Consider the following 23,662-nt stretch of genomic DNA (forward strand, 5'->3'; position numbering starts at 1 on the left):
AGCTACTTTTAGATTCAATATTCACTTAGCAAAATATACTTTGTAATAAATCAAAATAAACTGATTGAAAATAGCAATGCAGCAAAGACAACTTGGTTACTCCATAAGTGAGATATTGAGGTGTCTTGCCCTCATTACTAGAATTCTTCCAAGCGATGACACGATAACTTACAAGAGTGAAGACAATACCCTGATGAATAAATTGTCTTCCGAACTCATTCTGAAGTTTAACATAAAGGATAAACTACAGATAAACAAATGAGGTCATGCTATGACTGTAAATCAGTTATTTTATTGTGAGCATTTCTACATACGTATCAGGACATGCACTGTATCTACCAGAAGTCGTGAGGTTTTATTTCATGATTATTTCAAATCTGATAAACTAGCCTTCATTTATGTAACATTAAACTTCATTTCCTCATATTTGCAGTGATGTATTTTCGGACAACATGGAACTGAGAGAGCACTTAATACTTTACTTCCTAAGCTCCTTCAAGGAGTTCTGAGGTGTTCCAGTATCCTCATGGTCTGAATCTGGTGACTATACATCATAAGCAATTCTGTTTCAGTCAGAGGTATATAGTACAGGGTGTTCTATGCATAAAAAAAGATGCTGAGATCAAATGTACACAAAAAGATAATACAGAGTATGGAATAACATGCAGATGATTTCAATACAAGTGCAGGAAAGCATTCAGGTTTATCTTAAATCTCAGTCCTATTTTTTAAATATACCACATGAATATGTAATAGTCTGAGATCTCTAACAGAGAACAAGCATTGACTTTTGACACATGACACAACATACGAGGAAATCTTTACATATCTTGTCCTATTGTTCTTGTTCCAGTCCTAATAATGTGGAAGGACAGTACCAGCTATCCAACAACCAACATGTTTCCCTGTTTCAATTTCCCTGTGCTTCTTCACAAACAGGACACTTTGAAGGAAAACCCCATCAGACACACTACAGGTTGCAGTACCAACAGCTGCTAAGAGATTGCACCATCATTAGCAAAATGGCAAGAAGCTGAAGCGTCAAAGAGGACAGACAATGCTCAAATAAATTTAGCATTAACAGCTACTAAAGAATGGCCATTTGAGGATGGTATCAAAAAGCAACTGTGTGTGGTGCTAGCTGATTCAAAGAGCAGAACCACTGCTTTGGCCAATAGCCTTTTTAAAAATAAAACCCCTATTTTTCTTTTTACAAACTGCAGTAACTCATTTTTAAATCCATACTTATTTTCCTGATGGTAGCCTTCTCCTCTTTGCACAATACCAATTCATAGGTCTGACTTCTTTCCCTTTTTTATACCTTCACTATTTAAAATTTCCAGTGCATTTGCTTTTCCAATTACTGAGACAGACAACATCTTTTCTTTTAGAAAATAATTATTGCTGTAATAATCTGTAATTATGGTTTATAACGGCAATAATCCCAAAGAAATCAGTCATTATCATGGATCACAAGTAATCATTAACTGCTGTTAATGACCCATTTCTTGGGGATTATTGTTTTAGTAAACCATGACCACATCATTATTGATACAGAGAGCAAGACAGTATAATAAAATGAGATCTTAATATTACATTAACTTACTTTGTAACATTAAATACCATTAAACATCTAAATTTAACCATGTATATCTTGGGGATGTAACAGTTATTGTTAAATAGGAGCACAAATGTTTAGTTTGCAGAAAAGAAACACAGCATGCAAACTGCATCAAATGTTTTCTGAGGTATGAGGGCAACCCCCAGAGCACTGACACTGACAGACTCTGGCTGATTGTTTCCCTCTGCCTCATCAGGTCTGGGGAATGGAGTAGAAATTCAGATTGCAGCTGGTCAATGAGATCAGGTCAGTAACGAAAGGTCTCCCAAATAAAAGTTGATGGGTGCATGGAAGAAAGTGGGATTCATAAAACAGAGAAGTAGAAGGTTTTATAGAAATCAGTGAAAAAATGGCTCCTACATAGAAGAAAACCAGCATATTAAAACTCAACAAAAGAACAGCAAAATAAATCATGAACATTTAATGGCATGCAAAGAAACAGCTGTATTATGCAGTAACCTGTCTCACCTTTTCAAAATAACACCATTTATCCATGTAAAGATGCAACAGCCATAAGATAACTATATTAGGAAAGAGCCAGTAGTTATAAAGACAGTTTAAGTGAGACACAGAGAGGACCAAAATAGGTATATGAAAAAAGATATAAAAAATACTTATTATTTTTACAACTTACACTACAATAAATCACTTGAGTTTCTTGAAAATTAGGTAATTTATTATAACAGAGCCGTATAAAATAGATTAAGGAATTTACATCAATTTTTACAGATACATAGATGTAAAAAGACGGCAAGTTAGCATCTTCATTTGCAAAAAATGTTCATCAAGTTGCAGCTGGTTCCCATGAGGGCACCTGAGGCACTAAAATGTTGATTTTCAGCAATTAAAAGTTTTTACAGCTCTCACGCCTATACTCTGAAGATGTAACAGCATGCTAAAACACACCAACAACTGCCAATGTACAGACTCGGATCATTAATTTCTAGATTGAGAAAAAGTCTTGTTATATCTGCTGTAAGATCACTGCTCCTTTTCATATGCAAGTATATGGTTATTTGCATATAAAACACAATCTAAAAATTAAATTAAATACTAACCTTCCTGAACTGTGATTTCTAATGGATTCCTACTAGAAGAGTGCAATAGTTTTTGGTAGCTTTGTGCATTTTGGTCAAACAATTGCACAAGAAATGTACAGGTCTTTTCGTATTCACACCTGCTCACTGTGCACAGTTGCTCCAGCTGTTGGAATACTGTAGCTGTATCATCCAGTGGATCTTCTAAGCCATCTCTGGAATCGAGATAAAAAGTAATCAGCCACTATTCCTTAACAGCTCTTTTCCCATCCAGACCTTGTACCACTGACACTGAACCGCTGAACTATAAAAGCCTTAACAGCTGGTGAATACAACATGCAGACATAAGGTCTCATTCTACTACATACCCATCCACATCCACACAAAAACAGAACATTACATTATTTGTGCCTTCCTCGTAACACGTTTTAAAAAGCAAAGAAGAGAGGAGATGAGGCTGGCAGTATGAACACAGAAAGAACATTAGACTATTAACAAGCAGCATCTTTTGCAGAGGATGATGAGAGGAAAGAACAGAATACTTAGTAGAAATGGATTTTATATATTCATCAAATTAAGCACAAGACCACAAAACAACAACAAGCAAGCTTCACTAAAGTTCCATGCAACTGCTTTGTAAATCTATCCTGCTATAAACCAGCTGTGACCCTAAAGAATGTTTATAACAACGAGACCAATAGCTCTTGCTATAAAATGTAACTATACTCATTACACAAGCCACAGTAGGAAAGGTTCATTCATCAGAAGGTTACCCTTTTACTGCACAGGCAACAGTCAATCTCCAGATAACAGTAACATCCAAAAAGCTAACAAAGCTAACAGTGCTAACAATCAAACTCCAAAAGATAAACAGCAGCTGAAAATTCTGGAGTCCAGGATGGGCTGACACAGACCTCTCCTCAGGTATTTACAAATATCTGACATGAAAGTTCTCCTTCTAGTTTGTAGAAGAGCATCCTCTCACTGACCCTTTGAAGAAGAATCATTACCTCCTCACTCACCCTTACTTGAAAGGGAGAATAGCTATTTAAACCCTCCAAAAGCCAAAAGTAACTTTCCTTCTGTTGTTCCAAGCTAATTCTTTCTCTGTCTGAAGGACCTGTAGGGCTTCTGAATGGTGGGTGATGCTATTGACTGGTTTGTAAGAAAAATGGTCATTCCGGAAAACAGGATTCGTTTGCAAAGATACCAGTTCATCTCCTTTGAGCAAACGTAAGTAGTCTTACGAAACTGACTCCCAGACAGCTCATGTTTCTCAAGAATGGTCTGGATGTTTGATGTTAAAGTCTACATTTGATATTGCTGTGTAGAAAAAAGCCACAGGTGAGGATTTTCATCACATAAGAGAATAAGACAATACAACAGTGGTATACTAATCACCTAGAGCTAGGAATGGATACATACCAACAGCATTACACAGACTGTCTTAAGAATGACAGACTGGTAGAAAGAAGATCAGTACTTTCCTCATCGTGTCCCTGTTGGCTTTTTTCATGGATTAGACAGTTTGCTTCTCCAAAATGTACCAAGGACATCCAGGAAATCTCTCGTCAGTGCCAAAGACACTGAATTTTCAGTGCTGATGAAGACAACAGCTCATTTCAATGGATCTGGTCATGCCAGATGGTTTGACTCAGCAGTTCAGCCCTACTAAGTGCTTCATGTCTGGAAGGTGATGTGGAATGTACCACTCAGTAGAGAAAAAAGCTGAGATTTAAGGTTCAACCCTGAGATTCCACTACAGAAAAGCTGAACAGAGAAGATAACTTAAAAATGCCACTAGAATTGTAGGCTTGCTAAAAGAAGGCTCATGAAAACTCACTGCATCCGCAATCAGCTGCTTCTCCGTCTCTGTCCTAGCACCGGAACACTGGAAGCTCCCCTAGGTACTATGAGCTCTTGGTCCTGAGACAATAGAGTGAAGCTCACGATTCTGAGCCATTAAGGAAGTCAGCCTTTAATGTACCTATGGTGGTAACGTAAGGCAAATAACACCAACTCCAGCTTAGTTACTAAACAGTAAGATGGCAAATGATGTAATCTGCAGACACGAGATTTTCGCCAAGATAAGACAAAAAGGACAATAATGGTAAAGTTGAATGTACTTCCTCACATAAACTGAACAAATAACATAATCTCAGTAATGCAAAACTGAAAAGCAAAAGCAGATGTGACTTACTCTGCAGTCCTGTAGACTGTGGAGATCCTACCAGCAGGAATTCATAAAAGCCCTTGAAGAAAACTAAATCCTTTCTAGCAATCTAAACGCTTTTTTCTTATGTGCTATATTATATTGTGGACTACAAGGTCATTTATTTAAACTATTAAAAAGAAGATTTGAGAGAAGAACTTTTAAATTGGCCACTTTCGATCTTGCCACTCACTAGCTTGTTCTATTCGGTCTCATCCTTTCTCGTGCATGCGGTTCAATCTGCTTTCCCCCATCACTCTACCCTCCATGGCCCTAGAAAGTGATTCACTCAGAAAACATGTCACAATACAGTTAATTTAGATAGCCTTGAAAAAGAAGGGGTGTGGGGAATAGGCTTGTTTCAAAACACAAAGGCCCACGAAAGGAAAAGCAATTAGAATTTACATTTGATTTTGGCCTAGATTTAATAAGCAAAATGAGTAAAATTATATCAGCCAACTAAGATCAGCTAAAGAAATCACCACGGTAATCAGAACCAGTGTGCTTCCATTTTAAACAGAACCAAAATATAATATGCCAACAAATCAGAAAATTAAACATTCCACATTATAATTTTAAAGTTTACCTTATAACCACAGGAACACATTCCAGTCTAGAAGCAATATAAGCTTTTGTTATCTCGGGTGCATATGTATCTAAGAGGTGGGGTTCTGCCGTTTTCACAAAAGGAACAGATGCTACCATTCTTTGCCACAGAGTTAGCAAATAATGAACACTATTTGGAGCAAATTCCCAGTGCTATAAGAAAATAAAACATACTTCTGTTAAAGCATCCCAGTGTGAAATTTTAGCTGTGAAACATGATGGTTTTATTTAAAGTAGTCTTATTCATTCACATAGCTACTGAAGGACCCAATCAGAACTGAGACATACTATGGCATACATGAGATCCAGCATTACTTTCAGGCACTCTTACCTTCTCTAAGTAAAATCCAAGACTCAGACCTAGGCCTAGATTCTTAAACAGTGCACAGTGAGATTTAAGTGCTATAAAAGGGCCATTCAGAAATTCTAAATGTGGAATTAGAAACTGTCCAGAGCCACCTAAGAGGGAACTGTAAAGAATTAAAATGCATCTCAACTCTTTTTTCTCTTCCAAGCTTATGGAGCTGCCATTGACAACTCAGGAATTCAAAGGTCAAAATCTTCTCCTGAAGGTCACTATCTTCGGCTGTTACCCTGAAGACCAGAGAAGGACTCTGGAGGAAATGCTAAAATAACAACTTTTTTATTACTCAAACAGTGCATGACTCTATCATGGTGTAATTCAAAAACAAATCTGTAACATTTTTAACACTGTGAGAATCTTGACCATGCGATATGTGTCCTCATAACAGATGTTGGTCCAACAAAAATGTAGCCATTATTCCATGCAGCTTCTGAATCTTAGCTCGGATGGGAACTTTGCACTCAACAGCTCAGCATACAGGCAATTGTGTGCGTATAAACATATATATACATGGACAAAAGCACAACTCAAGAACCTAGTCAGTGTAGGCACTTCAAAGTCTACATGGGAGCATAGGTGTTAAGTATTTTAGGGTTGGATAAAGGGTGTAGTATGTTGGATTTTTGTTTTTTGAGGGCAAGAACTAAGGTTGAAGGATTAACATTCATCTACGCCCTGCTTCAGTTGTCGTTCTTTTCTTTAAAACTGCTCTCATTACAAAACTGCATCAGAAGAGTGGGAACCAGTTCCAGAGAACTTAGATTACATCCGAGTTACACCTCTGACAAAACACATTTCACGTAAAGACAAGCATCACCACCTCCTCACAAACACCACAGAGAACCAGGTCCAGTCCTCTTTGTCATTCAAGAGTCAAAACCAAATCTGTATATATTCTTACCTGTAGGCTAGTAATAGTGAAATTTGCTATAAGTTGGATGATTTGGGGGTAATCTTTCATCATTACTAGCTCTCCCAGTTGATAGTTGGTCTTTAGCCGAGCCAAACATCGACAGAATTCATGGTAATTACCAGGATCAGATAAACCCTAAATAAAAAGCAGCAATGTTTTAGAAGTTAATAGTTTAATCTAATAGAAATTGTATAAGCAGTCTTGCTAACTGGGTGCCAATTTTATTTGTATAGGCATTTTGCTCTGTTTTGAGCAAACAGGTATCTGGCTGAAAGTGGTTTTGATCGATTGAGTATATTAATGAAGGCTGTAATGGGAACAACAAATCCACAATGTTTTAGCATTTCAAATAAATCAAATAAAAATTAAAGAGATACCTGTGGATTTTCCAGGATGTGTTTCACTCCTTTGATCAGATTACCAAGATATCTGGCACGTTCTGGATTGCTGAATAAAGATCTCCTTGTAGAAGCAAACTGCACTAAACAAGAAAGTGCCTAAAGAATAATAATAATTAAAAAAAATACTGTAAGACTAAAAAAAAATTAAACTTTCAGAATAAATATATCTTAAGGGTTTAGAGCAATCCATCCCATTGCTGTCTGTAGTACATTCTGCAGCTGAAGATTATTTTTGCAGCAATGTCTATACAATCACTAAACACTGACGTGGCTCAGTTTTAAAATTCCCCTTTACAACAGCTTCTGACTTCATCAAAATCATCAGGTGGATGTTTTCTATGTGGCTGAGTAATGCTGAACTGGGGGAGGAGGTATTTGGATGCTTTCAGATTCAGAAATGAAAACTGGGGCTGAAGTTGAAAGAAAAGACACTTTTGACTGGGCACTGAGCCACAAGAACTCATAAAATGCTAATGCGAGGAATAAAACAGTCTTTTGTACAAAGTATAGCTGTTAAAAGACTATTTTCCGTCATTACATGTTTGTAAATCACTGAGTTTCACTTACTAACTGAGACAGCATAGGTGGAAGGGAATGATACAAATCAAAAAACAGGTCCAAGGTCTCTGGCTCCAGGAAGACTATGGAAAAAAAGAAATTGGTTTTAACATACTCTACAAGCAGTAATTATTTTTATTTTAACTGTATCATCTTCTTTGTAACCAAAACAGTAAGAGGTATCACTGTAACTGAGAATAAATAACAAATGAATGCATTAATTAGTTCACTGTAAAATATCAAAGCACCATACTCTTTTTATCACATTTAATCTGTGCTACAGCTCATAAAGAATACTTCCCTTACTGATGATGCAATACTTTGTCAGGTTTGTAACAGATGCAGGTAAACTGATTCCTTCAGGTTACTACGGTAGCACACTAAGACAAGACAGGTTCCAGATACTAAGGATTAGTTTAGTCTGTATTTAAAAAAAGACAAGTTTTTAACAGAAGTTCCAAAGACTATCCTGAAGTCTACAGACTGATAAACAGAAGAAAATGCTTTAAACAGCTACCAATATACTGAGGAATCACATCAAACAAACCACAATGCAAATGAACTACAACACTACCCCACACTTTATGAAGGGGTAACAACAGAGTAGAAGTTCACCAATAATTCACAATTAATAAATCTCACAAACGAAGTGATATTTCAAAGTTATTCCATTTATAAGCATTATTTCATAGGAAGACTGGTGTAAAATAAAGCCTCACATAACAAAGTTTAATCTCCTTTAGGCTTTCTCTATGTTTAATGACCAAAGGGAGATCCCTTCATGGCCAATTTGAAGTATCTTAACTAAAACCTTGGGAAAACCCTCCTCGGAGGAGGAGGAAGGAGCAGAGACGTGTGATGAACTGATCACAACCACCATTCCCTGCCCCTGTGCCACTGAAGGGGAGGAAGTGGAGAATACAGGAGTGAAGTTGAGCCTGGGAAGAAGGGAGGGGGAGGGAAGTTTTTTTAAGATTTGGGTTTATTTCTCATCACCCTACTCTGATTTTAGCCAGTAGTAAATTAATTTCCTCAAGTCGAGTCTGTTTTGCCCATGACAGCCATTGCTGAGTGACCTCCCCCTGTCTTTATCTCAATCCACGAGCCTTTTGCTGCATTTTCTCTTCCCTGTGCAGCTGAGAAGGGGGGTGACAGAGGGACTCTGGGGGGCATGTGGCCTCCAGCCAGGGTCAGACCACCACAGACATACTTACACTAGACCACCATCTGTACTGTATAACCCAGGAAGTCAAAGCTCTAGAATCTAAGAACCAAGATGCAATCCTCCTGCTGCCTCCATTAACAAGCTCACATACTAGAACACATACTAGCACACTAAACCACGATTATCACAGTTTTCTCATCAGGAAGAAGACAAGGGAAAACAGACATGCTACAACTGCAGTACTTCTTCAAGGTGCTCAAGCCAGGAATGAGAATAGCACTCAGTGTCTAATTAGAAGAATTTAATTTACTGTGAATATTTATGTTACAGACTACGTTTATTATTTCTTTCTGTAAAAGTAACAATAGGACAAGTGGGATAGAAATAAGAGAAGAGGTTTACAAACAACTCACTATGAAAAAAATCTACTTCACATTAAAAATTATTTCATATTTGCACGTCCTGTGACAAAAGCAGTTATACAATCCACTGGATATAAATTTCAGACTAACAGTTATGGCCCTTTCTTACTTGTTCTCCAGTTTGTTGGAATCTGTACAGTGCACAGGTCATCTGCAGATTCGTCAGCTGAATTTCCAATAAAATCAAAATTAAGACAGTTTAGTACAAGCTTCAAAAGTTGCATTGCTAGACTTTGTTGCCGTTGGTCCTGAAGGGTTAAAGGTTTTGCCAAGAGCTAAAGAGAAAAGAAATCTTGTTAGGTCACCTGCACAGAACACGCCTTAAAAATAGTTTTGAAAAGGAAAATGTTTGGATATAAAACTGCAAAGTTCAAAGCAAGAGAGCACATACTAAGAGAAAAAAATAAATCCTTCAACAATAAATTATTATTACTACCTCAGAGACATCTTCCACATCACGCTAAAGCTCCCAGACTTATAAATTTTACGAAGTTTGGTGAAATAATCTTTTTGCATAAAATACTTCTAGGTAAAACTCAGCACATCACCAACACTGTTTGTTAAAAGTCTGTTAACTTCACTGCAAAAATTAAACTATAAGGTGTCATGTAACTTCAGTTACTCCTGACCAGCGGGGAGTATAGATTATATGCATCATATGGGTAAAAAATACCTCTACAATTGGTTATTTTTCAGTTTGATGTCCAGGCTGCTAAACTGTTCCTTTTCTAAGTCTAGAAAAAGGTGGCTTTAAAAAAACAATGAAATGAGCAGTCTGGAATCTAAACGTAGCTATTTACAACATCTGTATAAACTGCTGTTACTGCTTCTGCTGCTTTATAACCCCTGTAGTGTCAGAAAAAAAAGGTACTTTAAGCTAAACAAGCTGTCTGAATTTTGAAGTCTATACTCAACATACTGTGAGAACACATTTTATCCATCCCCTTCTATAAAAACATTTTAGCTTGAAGATATTACTACCTCAAGATTACATCCACAATATAATAGCACTGAAAACAAAGCTCAAATTCACTCATCCCTGATGCAGATTGTGAACATAAAAAACTGACATAATTTTGTCTAGAAAAACAGTAAATAAATGCAAATGCAACAACTCCATCTAGTTTAGCTGCTCCTTATTTAAATTCAAAGTCACATCTCAGGTTTATTAACAGGAAGTTTTTAAATTCTGATGACAGGAATTTAAATCAACTGTGTGCCATCAGATGCCTCATTAACTTGATAATAACTCTTGCACCACATTAGAATTGACATTAAATTATGAATTTAGCTTTGAAATCAACACTGCATTTTAGTACGTCTTGTATGAACAGAACCTGTTTTGCCACCAATCTTCTCAGTAATGTTTAACCTCTTGGGATTATTTTAGTGATTCCACATTTGTTAATTGTGGAATTAGTGGTTGTGGAATTAGTTCGTTGTGTGAGTGTATTTTTCAGTGTACTACAGACACCAAAATATTTCTAAACCCAGCCTTCGCTACTGAAGTTGGCATTATAAAGATACAAATTCTAATTTTCTTATGCTTCTGTCTGGAAAGCTGTGTGATGTTACTCAGACAAACCTTTCAACATATGAGAGACTAAGAAAGCACCTGCTGATGAGCTGATCTTCAAGAAAGCTAGAACCTTGTTGCAGGATATAGGTTCTCACACTTACATTTATTGTTTTGTGGAATGGGGTTTACTATCTCTAAGAACATTCTTCCAAAATATCCAAGTCTTTTAAATTATATATGATTTCTCCATTAATGTTCAATCCCAACACTGATTTAAAACATCCTGTGTACATCAGCAGAGCATTCCCCCTTCAGAGGTGAGGGTTAACACACTATTTAATTGCTCTATATATTAAATAAATACACTGCTTGTCATCTGAGCACTGGTAGCTGACCACACATGCCATTTAAACTGACTGCCAATGTGAGGTAAAACATGCTAGTTAGACTAAAAACATACTTTGAAAGAAATGTAAGTTAACACAGTTTCTCTTGTTTTTTTTGAGCAGTAACTCAAGTCACAACTCTCAACCTTGAGAATTATTCCTTTAGCCAAAAAAATAATTGTAACCATTATCCAGTGATCCACTGAGACAGCATCTGTGTTTAAATTCTTAGCTTAAGCTTAAGCTCCTGCATCCGAATTTCAACACCCAACTCATTTGATTTTTCAGCACTCCCAAGTGTCAAAGAATAGAAATCAGGCAACATTTAAAAAATAAGCTGCTCTCAAAAGCAAAGAGTTTCTTGAGCTTAAGAGAATTAGAATGGCACCTCGTGGTGCCAATTCCACTGCTATAGAAGGCCTCAATCAACACAAAAGGGAAAGTGCAAATTCCAGCCTTGATCTTAGTTCAACCTACCTGGTCCTGAGAGACCTAGCTTACAGTGTGCAGTTCTTCACCACCTCCTGTCGAGGAGGTGCTACAGAGAGGTTAAGAGAACTAGTGAAGGAGAAAACCACTTTGGCCAGATTGGACTGTGCTGCCATACCACAAGACAGAGCATTTGTCCGTCTTCTTGGTCGCTACTAGTTTAATAAACAATGTTTTAGCAAATACTGAGATGGCAGACCCAACAAAACTGAGATGCAATCAAGAAATACATCAAAAAAGAAGAGAAGCTCAGAATTTAGGTACTTCATTCTTTATGGCAAGATATAAAAAGAGAGAGCACAGACAGAAAGACTGAGAGACAGCAACAGACACACAAGGAGGATTGTAATTTTTCGGTCAGTTGAGCTTTCAGTCAGTTGAGTCATATAATCCATTTAAATACAGAATTCCTAAACTCAGAAAAGATTAAGGACTCAAACTGGGACAATTATGATGTTAATGATTTAGGTGCAATTATAAAGAGCCTCACCTCCTTCAAAAGTGAGCATGCAAGCATCAGTATGTCCTTTAGAGAGGTGTCACGGAATGAGGTGGCAATTTTACGATGTTTTGCTGAAGGTCTCGAATAATCAACCTAAGAAAAGTTAGGACAGAATAAACAATACTCCCTTCTTTGCCATAACTATGACAGATATATCTGTCAGACACTATTTGACACTAGAAATTAAAATTATGGTCCAGCACTAAATACAGTTATTGACAGCTTCCTGAAGTCCTTTGTTTTTATCCTTCAAGGTTGTGTATCTGGATGGAAAGCTCTGAGGCACTTCCTCAGGTTAAGATGTAGGCAAAAGAATATCATTAGCAGAAATACTTGAATTTGATCACTCGCTTTGCTTTACCAGTTCTAGTGACTGTGATGAAAGAAACTTACATGCCATACCTGATAGAGGGTATCTGGTACAGGCAGAATCCCTGCACCATGAATTTCTAGTCTGTCTTTCTATTTTGATAGGGGGAGGAGGGTATGTATTAATCCCTTCATGTCTAAGAAATCTTTCTCCAGCCATTTTTCTGAAGGGCAGAAACATTCAACACATTGCTTCCTGAGCAATACATACACCCCTTGAGGAAGGAAAAAAATAAACCCCAACAAACATGCTTACTAGATTCATTTCCTGAGTCAGCTCTGAGAGAATCATTACTCCTATTACAGAATGGTCCACAGTGCCCTACAGAAAAAGCAGACAGGAATGCTCAAACATCACAGCTTGTAGTTAGTGTTTTTCAACATTTCTAGAATCAGACAATTTTCTATTTTCCAGCATTTCTAGGATCAAGAAAAATTTTTAGGCTGAGATACCCTAAGCTGTTTAGAAGGCTTTCATGCCAAATTCTATCAACATCAGTAGAACTAGACCTTCAAACTTCCTGTGTAGCTCTGAAAAAAAACATTATCATGATTTAAGAATTGTGTGATTAACAAAAGCCCATCTGAAAATAAGATTGTGAGTAGCCCATTAAAACCAACTGCAATTAGGGCTTGTCACTGAGTCAGGGGGAAGATCTCTTAATGTCTACTTTCACAGCTGCAGTTTGCAGGCTCAGCTCCCCAAGCATCCAAAAACCAATGTCATCCTTGTCAAAATCTCCTTGATACTTGTCACAATCACACTCATTTTTGCAACTTCACCCAAAGTTCAACTTACAAAGCAATAGACAAAATGTCAGAGAACTCTCAGGCAACATTTACGTTGCTGCCCTTTCTGCATTCAGTAAGATTAAACACCCTGTTCCATTAAGTTGAACAGAACTTCCTTTTACATTTCACATTTTTAAAATAGTCTATATGAACGTTCCTTACATCACACCAGCCTACAGACATGGCAAATGCAACCCCCCCTTTCCCACAGGTGTGAAAAGCTGTGTGGTGACACTTATGAAGTAGCTGGGAACAGAACTGCCGTCCTAGCTGCTAACCCATTTTCCTACATTAAATCACACTCAAATTCATAGTGGACGAACTTTAAACTGGAATACTAATGCATATGTATTTGAAACTACCATATGCTAATTATTAACAGATATTAGTATTGTTTAGGGATTATTTTTTACATTTTTATCTAAAATTTAATTCACTAGTAGATCTATGGCTTAATTTTCTTTTCTACAGGAATTATTAATTCAACTAAAGAAATCTCTTAAGAGGCTAAATTTTGTGTTTAAATATCAACTTTTAATGAGCTACACTTAAGACTCACATTGCAATCAGTTTAATAATAAATGCAAAATCCAATTACAGTACATTCATAAAAATAACTGCAAACTGGTGGAGAATCATATGTGAGTTTGTTTTTAATAAACAGAATATTGCAACTTATCTTTTATTAGACATTCCCAATGTAACTCAAAAAGTACATTAACTTCAGCAGTATTATAAACAAAGATGGAAAAACAAATCAGAAATTTATTGGCAAGAAATATAAACTTCCTATCTTCTTGCTGAGTTGCCAGGATCACCAACACACACATACATAATAGATTATTTTGGAAGTAAATTTCCCAATAGCTTAAATTTCCTGATTATTTTTTCCTCAAAATAAGCACTAGGCTTTATGCTCACACAGACACTCAGAAAGATTAAGCTGTATTAAACTCTAAAAGCACATTAAACATCTTCCAGAAAACCTTTTAAGAACCTTTCTGTACATGTTAAATGTATGAAATAACCAAGTCTGGCTAATAACCTATGACAGTCAACCACTTTCTTCAAACTTACTCCACAGAAGATGCTATATATCCTCTATCTTCAGCCACTGTGTCTGATGGTGCTTACACCAGATTTGACCTGTAAACTTGCAAAGTGAACAGTCCACAGGAAATGACTGCACTCTGACATTAGAGTAAACTACTTCCAATTTTCAAATTCTACGTACCAAGATCATCTTCCTATCCTATAACATATCTTTCTAACAGTGACGAGTGCAGTGTGGAAACAGGAAATAACGTGGAAAGAAATATAAAACAAGAACATTCCTGCCTCATCCAATTACTGGAGAGGGAAGATGAGTGATCTGTCCCCCTAAACTTTCCCATATCCCTACCTAGAATGTGCTTATTTTAGATTTAAATACATATGCTAAAATAGGTAAAGTTATAAAAACACTCTAAATTATTATCTCCCTGTATTGTACACTATAATCCTAGGAGAGGCAGAATGTCTTTTGGTTTATTTTTTAATTTTCACTCTTCTTTACACGTATGGAAAGAGAACACACATACACGCAGGTGCCTAACTGCCCATGCACACAAATACAAGGCATTAATTTCTCATTAAGTGAAAAAGAAATGGGGCAAACAAGGACCACAACCACGTAACAAGTACACTGTCCTGTAATTTTGTGTACTTAAGTTCTACTTTTACATAAGCCTTCTTCAGTAACTTCAGAGAAAGGAATGTAAAGTGACTTCTCCTAAGCATTACATTGCAGGTGCAGTCCCACTAATCATACAAAAAGCAACAATGTAAGACTGTAACAGTGAACACTCCAACAACTTGTTTGGTGTCCTAAGGGTGTCTTTCTCATTCATGACAGGCACCTGAAAAAATACAGTCCTACAACCAAACAGTTTGGCACAATTTTAGCAGTCATTATTACAAGAATAACAATCAGACTCATGCTTTAAAACCCTGGACAGTCTCACTCTTCAGATGGAGCGAGTACCAGGCAACAAGATAACTGGAGCTAACACTATCAGAAATGTATCTCCACATCAGTAGAAAACAAAAAGGCAATACACAGAATGGCTTGACAACAAGGACTGATGGTTTACAATCACACTACGAGAAAGTGCTCTGGAAGAAAGAAAACGAACAAAAACCATGACAGCACTATGAACATTGCGAGGCATCAAACCCCACAAGCTCACAATATCAAACCCACGCTCGTTCTTCACTGCAGGGAGATCTATTTTAAGCAATGCACTTCACACTTTTCCCACCCAAATGGCACAACATGCCAATCACTAAAAAGGAAGAGGTCCAAACAGAAAAAAATGGCAGAAGTGAAGGACTGTTTCCTACCTGCAAAAATTTTTTTACATCAGCAATAATGTCTCTGAAGATGAGCTGATCTTTTAGTACCTCAAACCATCCTAATTTCGTAATTTTAGCAATGACTTGAACAAGAGCCTGGATGACAAAAGGAGCCAGTTTGGGTTGAGATGCTAGATAGTTCAGAATGTAATTTCCTGTAAAGAAGCATTTTATAATCAGCAACAAAAGTGTTCTGAAAATAAATTAATTAAATGGTTCTAACAGAAACTCAAAGTATGGATTTTTTTTAAAAGCTATAGTCTTATAGTTATATATAACAACTGTAAGTTATGCCAAATCATTAAATACAGCTCAACATTTAGTAACACAAAGCACATTACATACATCATCATTTTTCTAGGACACATGCGATGACAGGTTGTGAATTCAGAGAACTCTGGCAGGTAAAACAGAGTAACTTTTCACTAAGGACCTATACACTGAGGACTGAGTATTTCACTATGTAACAGCAGCTCTCACAGTCAACTCAAGATACACAAAGTGTTTTCAGACAAGAGTTCCTGCTGAATGTTCTCAATTCAACCTAGAACATCCCTTTAAGCAACGCACACTGCAGCTGCAGAAATTCCTCTCTAACTAGAAGGAAGCTAACCTGTTTCAAAAGCTGTTCAAATGTGTACAATTAAAGCTGATTCAAGTTAATTTTTACCTAACAGAACACTGAAATCTTTCATCAGAACAGGCTGACCCTCAGCCACGCATTTCAGAGTACTACTATCCACAGAACTGATACAACAGTGCAGATGTGCTAAAAACCCAAATTGAATCGTATGCTCCTCAAGCAAAGCCTTTCACTATTAAAGACCTAACATACCTGCTTACTCTTTTAGGATATAGCAATGACTTTAACACAGATTCTGAAAAATAAGAAGCTTGTAGGATCTTAATCCTGCAAGTAGGAACCTGCCCTGGCATGATTTCTACAAAGGTTAAGAGCTGATCATGAGCGATGTTACCTGTGACTGGCAGGTGTACTAACAGTATCTGCAACTTTGATCTTTTACAAATATATCCTTTACAAATAGATCCTTTATGTACTAGATCACTTCAGCATCTTGTGGGATAAGTACAAAGCCTATCGTGAAAAAATCAGGTTTTTTTTAAAAACAGGAATTAATCTGAGCTAATGCATTTATTTTAATTTTGAAAATAGGAAATGTTATTTGTGAGCTAACTGCAGAGAAATGAGGAAACATCTCTCAATCACCTTTATGCTCACTCTTTCACAATGACTACCTTATTTATAACAGGCTTGGTAAATGGCAAGAACTAGAGAAAAAACAGACTATCCACCAAGCGGTTACTGTGCTAACATGAAGTTTTAGATCCAACTTATATAATGAAATTTGAATCACAAACATTACTTACGAATATCAATCCTTTGTTCGACCGGTAATGGAGATGCCCTGCTTACAAGCTTAGACAGGCACGTTGCTGCTAGAAGCTGAGCATAGGATGTCTACAAAAGCACATCAAAAAACACTATTAAATAAGTGGCTAATTAAAGTCAGGGACAATAAGTCAAAATCTGATAAATAATCAACAGACCGGACTGGTTACCAGATTTTTAGTTACGTATGTTTTGGGTGCCAAAAACTTCTAAAAGATTTAATTTAGTAATATCTTTGTTTCGTTCTCAACAAACCGAAATTACAAAACACTAACAAAAAAGTGGAGACTTAAAATAATCATCTCTTTTGTTGTAAACCATTCATCTAAAGTAACCTCACTATTCAGTAGAGTTCTTTAGTTTTGAAGCCTGTTTTTAAATCATTTGATAATTTAGAATCATGAGATTATTATCATAGGTCCAGCCCTGGATTAAAGATATTTTTTTATGTTTCCTCTTTTTATTTCTCTCTCTTTTTGAATTATCTGAAACACACAGCATGAATTGTATTAGACTTAGCTTAGACTATCAAATAAGAATCAACTCGCCTATCACTTTATCTAGAGTTAAAAGAGAATGGTTTAAACTAACGGACAACAGAACAGATAAGCACTTCAGGGATTTTTTTTTTCTTTTAATACTTTATTTCTTGTCACTGTAGCTAATAGCCAGAAACAAGAACAAGGTGATGTTCAAGCACCAGCTTACACCACACTGTCTCCTGACACTGCTCTACAGATGATTACAACCCTTCTGAAAGTACTGAAAGTTAAAATGCTTTCCCTTTTTGTCCCTGACATCTCTAATACAAGGCACTGTCACTTCTACAAAGACCACCTCCAAACGAAAAAAAATCTAGAATCATTTATGAAACAGAATATGTAGAAAAAAAAGAGAAAAGCATTTTGCCTTAATTGTTCTGACACAGTAATGGCCCACGACTGAGAAACAAACGTGAGCTTCCACAAGCATAATTACATTTATGGATAACACTCGAGATACTTACTGTTCCTTGTTCTAATAGAAGCTGGCATTGGCTAAGACACCCTGGGCTGTCAATAAGCTCTAAGACTACTTTCTCAGCTTGCATTCGCTGTGCTAGATCAGTTCCTTCATATAGGTGGCTACACAATACTTCTAGTTCTGCCAGACTCTGTTAGGAAAGAATACAATTGAAACTTTCATGAAGAATTTTCAACCACATAGATTTCTTGAAGTATTTATAAACCTAGATACTATACCAGTAACATGAACTGTTACCTATGTTAAGCTTTCCGGCTGATTTGAATTTAAACAAAAAAATAGGAGTCCTTCTGTGACAAAAAGCCAAAAGTAACACTGAAAATTAAGTTGCTGTTTCTTATTCTCTCAGCTATCAAAGTATTTCTTAATACGGTTCAATTCCCCTGTTTTTCTGAGTCTTTAGATGGTAATTCCATCACTTTTCCAAAGACAGGTGTAAAGATAGAGCACAGTGAACAGTTTGAGTTATGCTATTTTGGAAAACTTCTGGCAAATTTCATTTTAAAAGCTGTAATTACTCATTAAATTAATGCATCTGGAAAAAATTAGAATTGTCTATAACTGTTAATGCAAATATCAGTGGAAGTGAAACTACAATAGCAAAAAAGCTAAAATTCCTCTCTACTAAGGTGGTGAAAAAATTCTCTGCGGTAAAGAAGGTGCATGCTGGGAACCTCTCCCTCCTACATGAGGAATCCACTCTCACAGGACAGATGAACCCTTTGAACATGTTTTGGCATCATTACAAAACCAGAAGTTTTAGCATCCATCAGGCTCCCAAAGCCTGTGTGACTCTCAGCAAGAACCAACCACGTCATTAGAGGGTATCCAGTAAATATTTCATGACATGAGTGTGGCCTAGAAAGAAAAGAGAAACCACAGTATTTGACCAGTCTTATTTAGAAGTCGAAATCCTGTTAACTAGCCCTTCCGAAAAGATGTTTTGTACTTGGCATAAGATCTGGTTCAGCACAGTCTAGCATGCCAGTATGTCTTTAAAAATCCAAGACAGTAACAGTGTTTAGGCAACAAAAGTACCCTTGGTTTTGTAAACCAAAGCATGTCATTTCCTAGAGACAAAACCCCCCCAAACCATCATCATGGCCTTTTCCCCATTTTTGTTGTTGTGCATATGGAGTCCCTGGCTTTAATCAGCTTTTTCTGAATTTCAGTAATACTGATATTTTAAGAGTCCCTGATTTTCAGTCAAAAAGGAGAAATGTACTTGTTCCTTTGGAGAAATTTTAAGAAATAGCACATTTGCTTCTGCAATGAACTGATCAAATACCTCAAAGGCTGAGCTTAGTAGAGACATCTTTTGGTTTTGGTTCTCCCCCACTATGTTCAGAGAGCGTAAAGGAAAAATAAGGAACAAGTAACAATCCCAGCAATGTAATTTTAAATTAAGCAAGAGCCATGCCAATTAAAGTGAAAAGTAATTTAAAATTAACTTATAAAATGCAAGCACACATACCAGGGGAAAAAACCATAAACCCCATGTAATCAGGCTAAACGATGGGAATAAGGACATCCAGCAAAGATAGCCTTCAGAGAATGCATCTTTCCAAAATGGAATAGTTCTAACATGATCTGAGAAGCATAAATCGAATTATCATCTCATGAACAGCAAAAGTTAAAGACCCATCTATATGTGATCTGAAATTTGACTTTCAAGTCTGGACAAACCTGGCAGCAAGCCTAAGAAAGTCCAGAATACAACTGGGATGGATATCAGCACAACCACCAAGGTCTAATCGCCTGTATGTCATCATTAAAATAGCAAGTAATTTATAAGCTGGCTAACAAATCATTTATACACAAAGAATTGATGGTGGATTTCAATAACACAGGCACTTTAACATACTGTGTTAATACATTAAGGGTACACCAAAATTTAGAAATGTAGGCTAAGGATCAGGATTAACTTCTTGCTGACAAGTTAAAACTGAAGCATTTTATCTGAGTGACAATGAGGGAACTTTTAAAGCAAGCCTGAAAAAAACCCTAGGTTACAATCTTCAGAGAAAAGTTGGTTTATCAGATATTGAGACTGATGACCTGCAGCACTTTGAAACACTTTATCTGGACATGGTTGGTCTCAGGAGAATGTTACAACAAAGTTTCTTATTGGTAGACTTGAGGTATGACCACAAAGCACTCAGAATGCTCAGACTGCCAAGGAACTTGTTAGATGTTCTCTGGGTTATACTGTATGTGTAGTACCAAGGAAACGTGCCAATTTTCCTTGATTCAGGTAGTGAAATCAAAAAGTACAACCTGAAATCAGCAAATACAACCATTTTGTGTACAACAGCAACCCAGCTACACAATAGATATTAACTTTATTAAGAAAATACTCTGAGAAACCAACAGAAAGTCAAAAACTTGCTCTGCATTTATTATGTACTTTCTTCAAGAAAGAAGACTGTCACTATCTCTTTTTTATTGCACGTTAAACAGATGCCTTCAGATCCCTCCTTCACTCAAACTTTTATCAATAGCTGAAAGGTGATTCCTCAGAAAACAACGCTTGTGTCAATGAAGAGCATCTTCCAGTTAGACATTGGCTGTTTTAAGCAAGTCACGGGTAGAAACAGACCTGTGTAAGTGGCATTTTGGATCACAAAGTGTAATTTTTTCCAAGAAACAGCTTCACACCTTAATGAAAAAGGTTAGACACTGTGATTTACTTATTTATGTTTTCCACCTGCTTGTCACACTTTCATAATATTCAAGAATAAGTAAATAAACTTCTCCATACACTTCTGGTCCTCCTCTCCCAAGTCCCTGGCAGGTCTCCTGCCAGCCTGTGGAAGAACCAAGGGCCTGGAACGCCAGGGGCCCGGCTCCACAGCAACCCACCAGGCAGGCAGCCACGGAGCCAAGCAAACTGGCAGGAAACCAGGCAGGTTCCTGATCAAAGTTCTGCTGACACGGCCGAATTCCCACAGACATTTTGATTCTAATTGGCGTTTGCAGGCTGAAAACATTCTATCAACAAAGTTCCACCAGCTCTATGCAAGAGCAACAGGATGGGCATAACTGCTGAAATGCCACTGCTTAAAAAGAGAGAAAAAAATAAAAACCAAACAAACAGAAAAAGGCCATTTGGGTATGAGTGATAACTAAAATTGTTTTAGTAGCGTTTTTACGTAGCATGCCTGGTGGCCAACTATTTGGGTAAATGCCTAAAATGGCCTCTCCAGCACTGCCAAAGCCTGCTGCCACCGATCCAGTGATACCACAGGGGACTCCAGAGGAGCGATTAACACCTCAGCAAGTGTCCTCTGAGGCCGTTTCCCGCCCCCTTTCCTCCTGCGTTGTCTGAGGCACTGTTGCGGCGGCTGATGTTCCTCTCAGAGTCCTGGACGGGCTGTCCCTGCTTCCCAGGGAGCCCACCAGCGGGAGCGCAGGTGCTGCTGCCTCACACGGGCGGGAGCAGCCGCAGCCCACGCGGGTCTCCAGCCGACACTCGCTAATGCAGCGGGAACAGGGAAAGCCCGCACACCACCGCCGCCGCCACCACGACCCGGCCCCGCGCACCACGGGCACGGTGACACGACCGTTCCAAGCTCCGCGGTGAGCCAGCCGCACCGCGCACCACCCCGCAGACTGCCACCAGCCTCCCACCCCTCAGCAGCCCGACCTAGCCTCGGCACTCCGGCGGACCAGCCAGCTCCCGCTCGCCTCCTCACCCGCTCGTCGCTCCCGCTCACCCTGTACCCCTCTGCGAGCGCTAACTCCCGCAACCCGCGGTCCCCCGCGCCGCCCCTCACCACGCACCTCAGCACTTCCCGCCCTCCGCTCTCCCACCGCCCCCTCAAGACAGTCCCGCCGCGACCGCGGCCCCGGCCCCCCACGGCCCGTCGCACCCCTCCGGCCACGCCAAGTGCCACCGGACCCCGCCGCGCAGGTGCGCTGACCTGGACGCGCAGCGCCATCTTCCCCAGCGGAGCCGAGAGCGGGCGGCGGGCCCGACCTGGTCAGGGGTTAACACCGACGCGAGGAGCTGGCCGGGACCGCGCCGGGGGCGGACGTTGGGGCGGGGCGGGACGGGGCCGTCACAGGGGCGGGATCAGGGGCCGGGTGAGGCCAGGGGCCGCCTCACGGGGGAGGCGCCATTTTGTGCTCGCAACCTTACGCGGAGTTGTGACGCTGTGGTAGGGTCTCGGAGGGTGTCTTGGTGGCAGCGCCAGGTAGAGGAGTCTCTCCTGACTGGAAAGGTGTGGTTTTCAGTGGTTACCCCAGTTTAGTGCTGCTATAAGTCTATATTTGGGTTTGCACAATGTACGGGTTCCAGAGAATTTACTCTTAAGACGGTGACAACAACAGCAAAAGGAAAGCATATCTCGGCAAAAATAGCACAGTTCCTGAGGTGATGAGCACAGAGATGTGTCTGAAGGGACAGCTGTGTCTGAAGGAACAGTTTGCTCACTTAGCCCTGGAAGGGGGGAATCCTCCTCTACAGGTGCCTATAAAGGATCTAAAAAATTACATTCAGAGAATAGAGTTGTGTCAGTTTCCACTTGGAGAAGGTGAATCCCATGTTTTTTTTAACACTGGTAGAGGTAATAGGTGGGGTCTGTGATAGCAAACACTTAAATTAACATAGATGTTTTACTTCTTAAGTATGAAATTATTAAAGATGGAGTTGGATCCATGACATTGTAGAGTTCAAGGCCAAGTAAGGAAAGCACAGCATGGAAATCAGAAGCAGAAAAAGGTCAATCTCCCAAGTTAAGGGTATAGTGACTTGAACAATGCCTATAAGTGTCTGCATGGGAAAACCTGTTTTAATGCAGCCAGCATCTTAGCTGTGATCAAAAGTCCATGCCATTTTTACTCTGGTTAGTAGGTGATACAGGGCCTGAGCAGTTCATGTAAAATTATTCATGTTTCCCTGCTGCACCACTGCAGAAATTCCCATGTGAAGCCTGGTAGCCCCAAAGAAGAGGCCCAAACTGGTAGAATTTCTCTGCAAATGGAAGCTGCTTTGGATCTGTAATAAAAAAGGGAATTGGACGTATTCCTAGCTGGATTCACCTCTTAGAAGTGGGGTTGAGAAACAGTACGACGATCTAATTAGGGCAGGAAAAGTAATTTTTTTGTACGTGAACTACGACAGTTGGAGTTCAGCATCACTGAACTGTATGCTTTTGCACAAAATACCTTAATTACTGGAGAATGAAGCAAAATCAAAATGGAAAATGGTTTTAAATGGAGTTTCTTGTTCTCTTGCCCTCACAAGTGACTGATGGCTGGCACTGAGAGTCAGTTGGATTGTACTTGAAAAGCTGGCTTGGATTAAACAGTCCCCTAATGACTGCCTCATCCCTGGCATGGGCCTTAGCCTCATTTTTCATCCGTTATCCTGTGAAGAAATAGAATAGTTTATCTATAGCCATAGCCTAAAAAAGGAAAAGTCACAAAACATAGCAGGAGCAGAATAAAAGAACTGGTGGTAACACACAGAAGAAA

The 23,662-nt window shown here is 38.5% G+C and overlaps 1 protein-coding gene across 1 annotated transcript in view; it reads right to left on the reverse strand.

Moving 5' to 3' along the window:
- The window catches only part of RANBP17 (RAN binding protein 17), a gene marked incomplete at both ends in the record, with an annotated part of 158,021 nt that extends 136,882 nt beyond the window's left edge, over positions 1-21,139 (reverse strand). The window contains 12 exons of the mRNA XM_080626945.1: positions 2,680-2,873; positions 5,457-5,629; positions 6,742-6,888; positions 7,131-7,250; positions 7,722-7,795; positions 9,409-9,574; positions 12,184-12,288; positions 12,821-12,886; positions 15,739-15,905; positions 17,140-17,230; positions 18,168-18,314; positions 21,047-21,139. Coding sequence (XP_080483071.1) covers positions 2,680-2,873; positions 5,457-5,629; positions 6,742-6,888; positions 7,131-7,250; positions 7,722-7,795; positions 9,409-9,574; positions 12,184-12,288; positions 12,821-12,886; positions 15,739-15,905; positions 17,140-17,230; positions 18,168-18,314; positions 21,047-21,139 — 1,543 coding nt within the window. The remainder of the gene's footprint in view (positions 1-2,679; positions 2,874-5,456; positions 5,630-6,741; positions 6,889-7,130; positions 7,251-7,721; positions 7,796-9,408; positions 9,575-12,183; positions 12,289-12,820; positions 12,887-15,738; positions 15,906-17,139; positions 17,231-18,167; positions 18,315-21,046) is intronic.
- Between the last annotated feature and the right edge of the window lie 2,523 nt (positions 21,140-23,662).

This window comes from Psittacula echo (genome assembly GCF_963264785.1).
Source record: "Psittacula echo genome assembly, chromosome: 11".
Classification (NCBI taxonomy): domain Eukaryota; kingdom Metazoa; phylum Chordata; class Aves; order Psittaciformes; family Psittacidae; genus Psittacula; species Psittacula echo.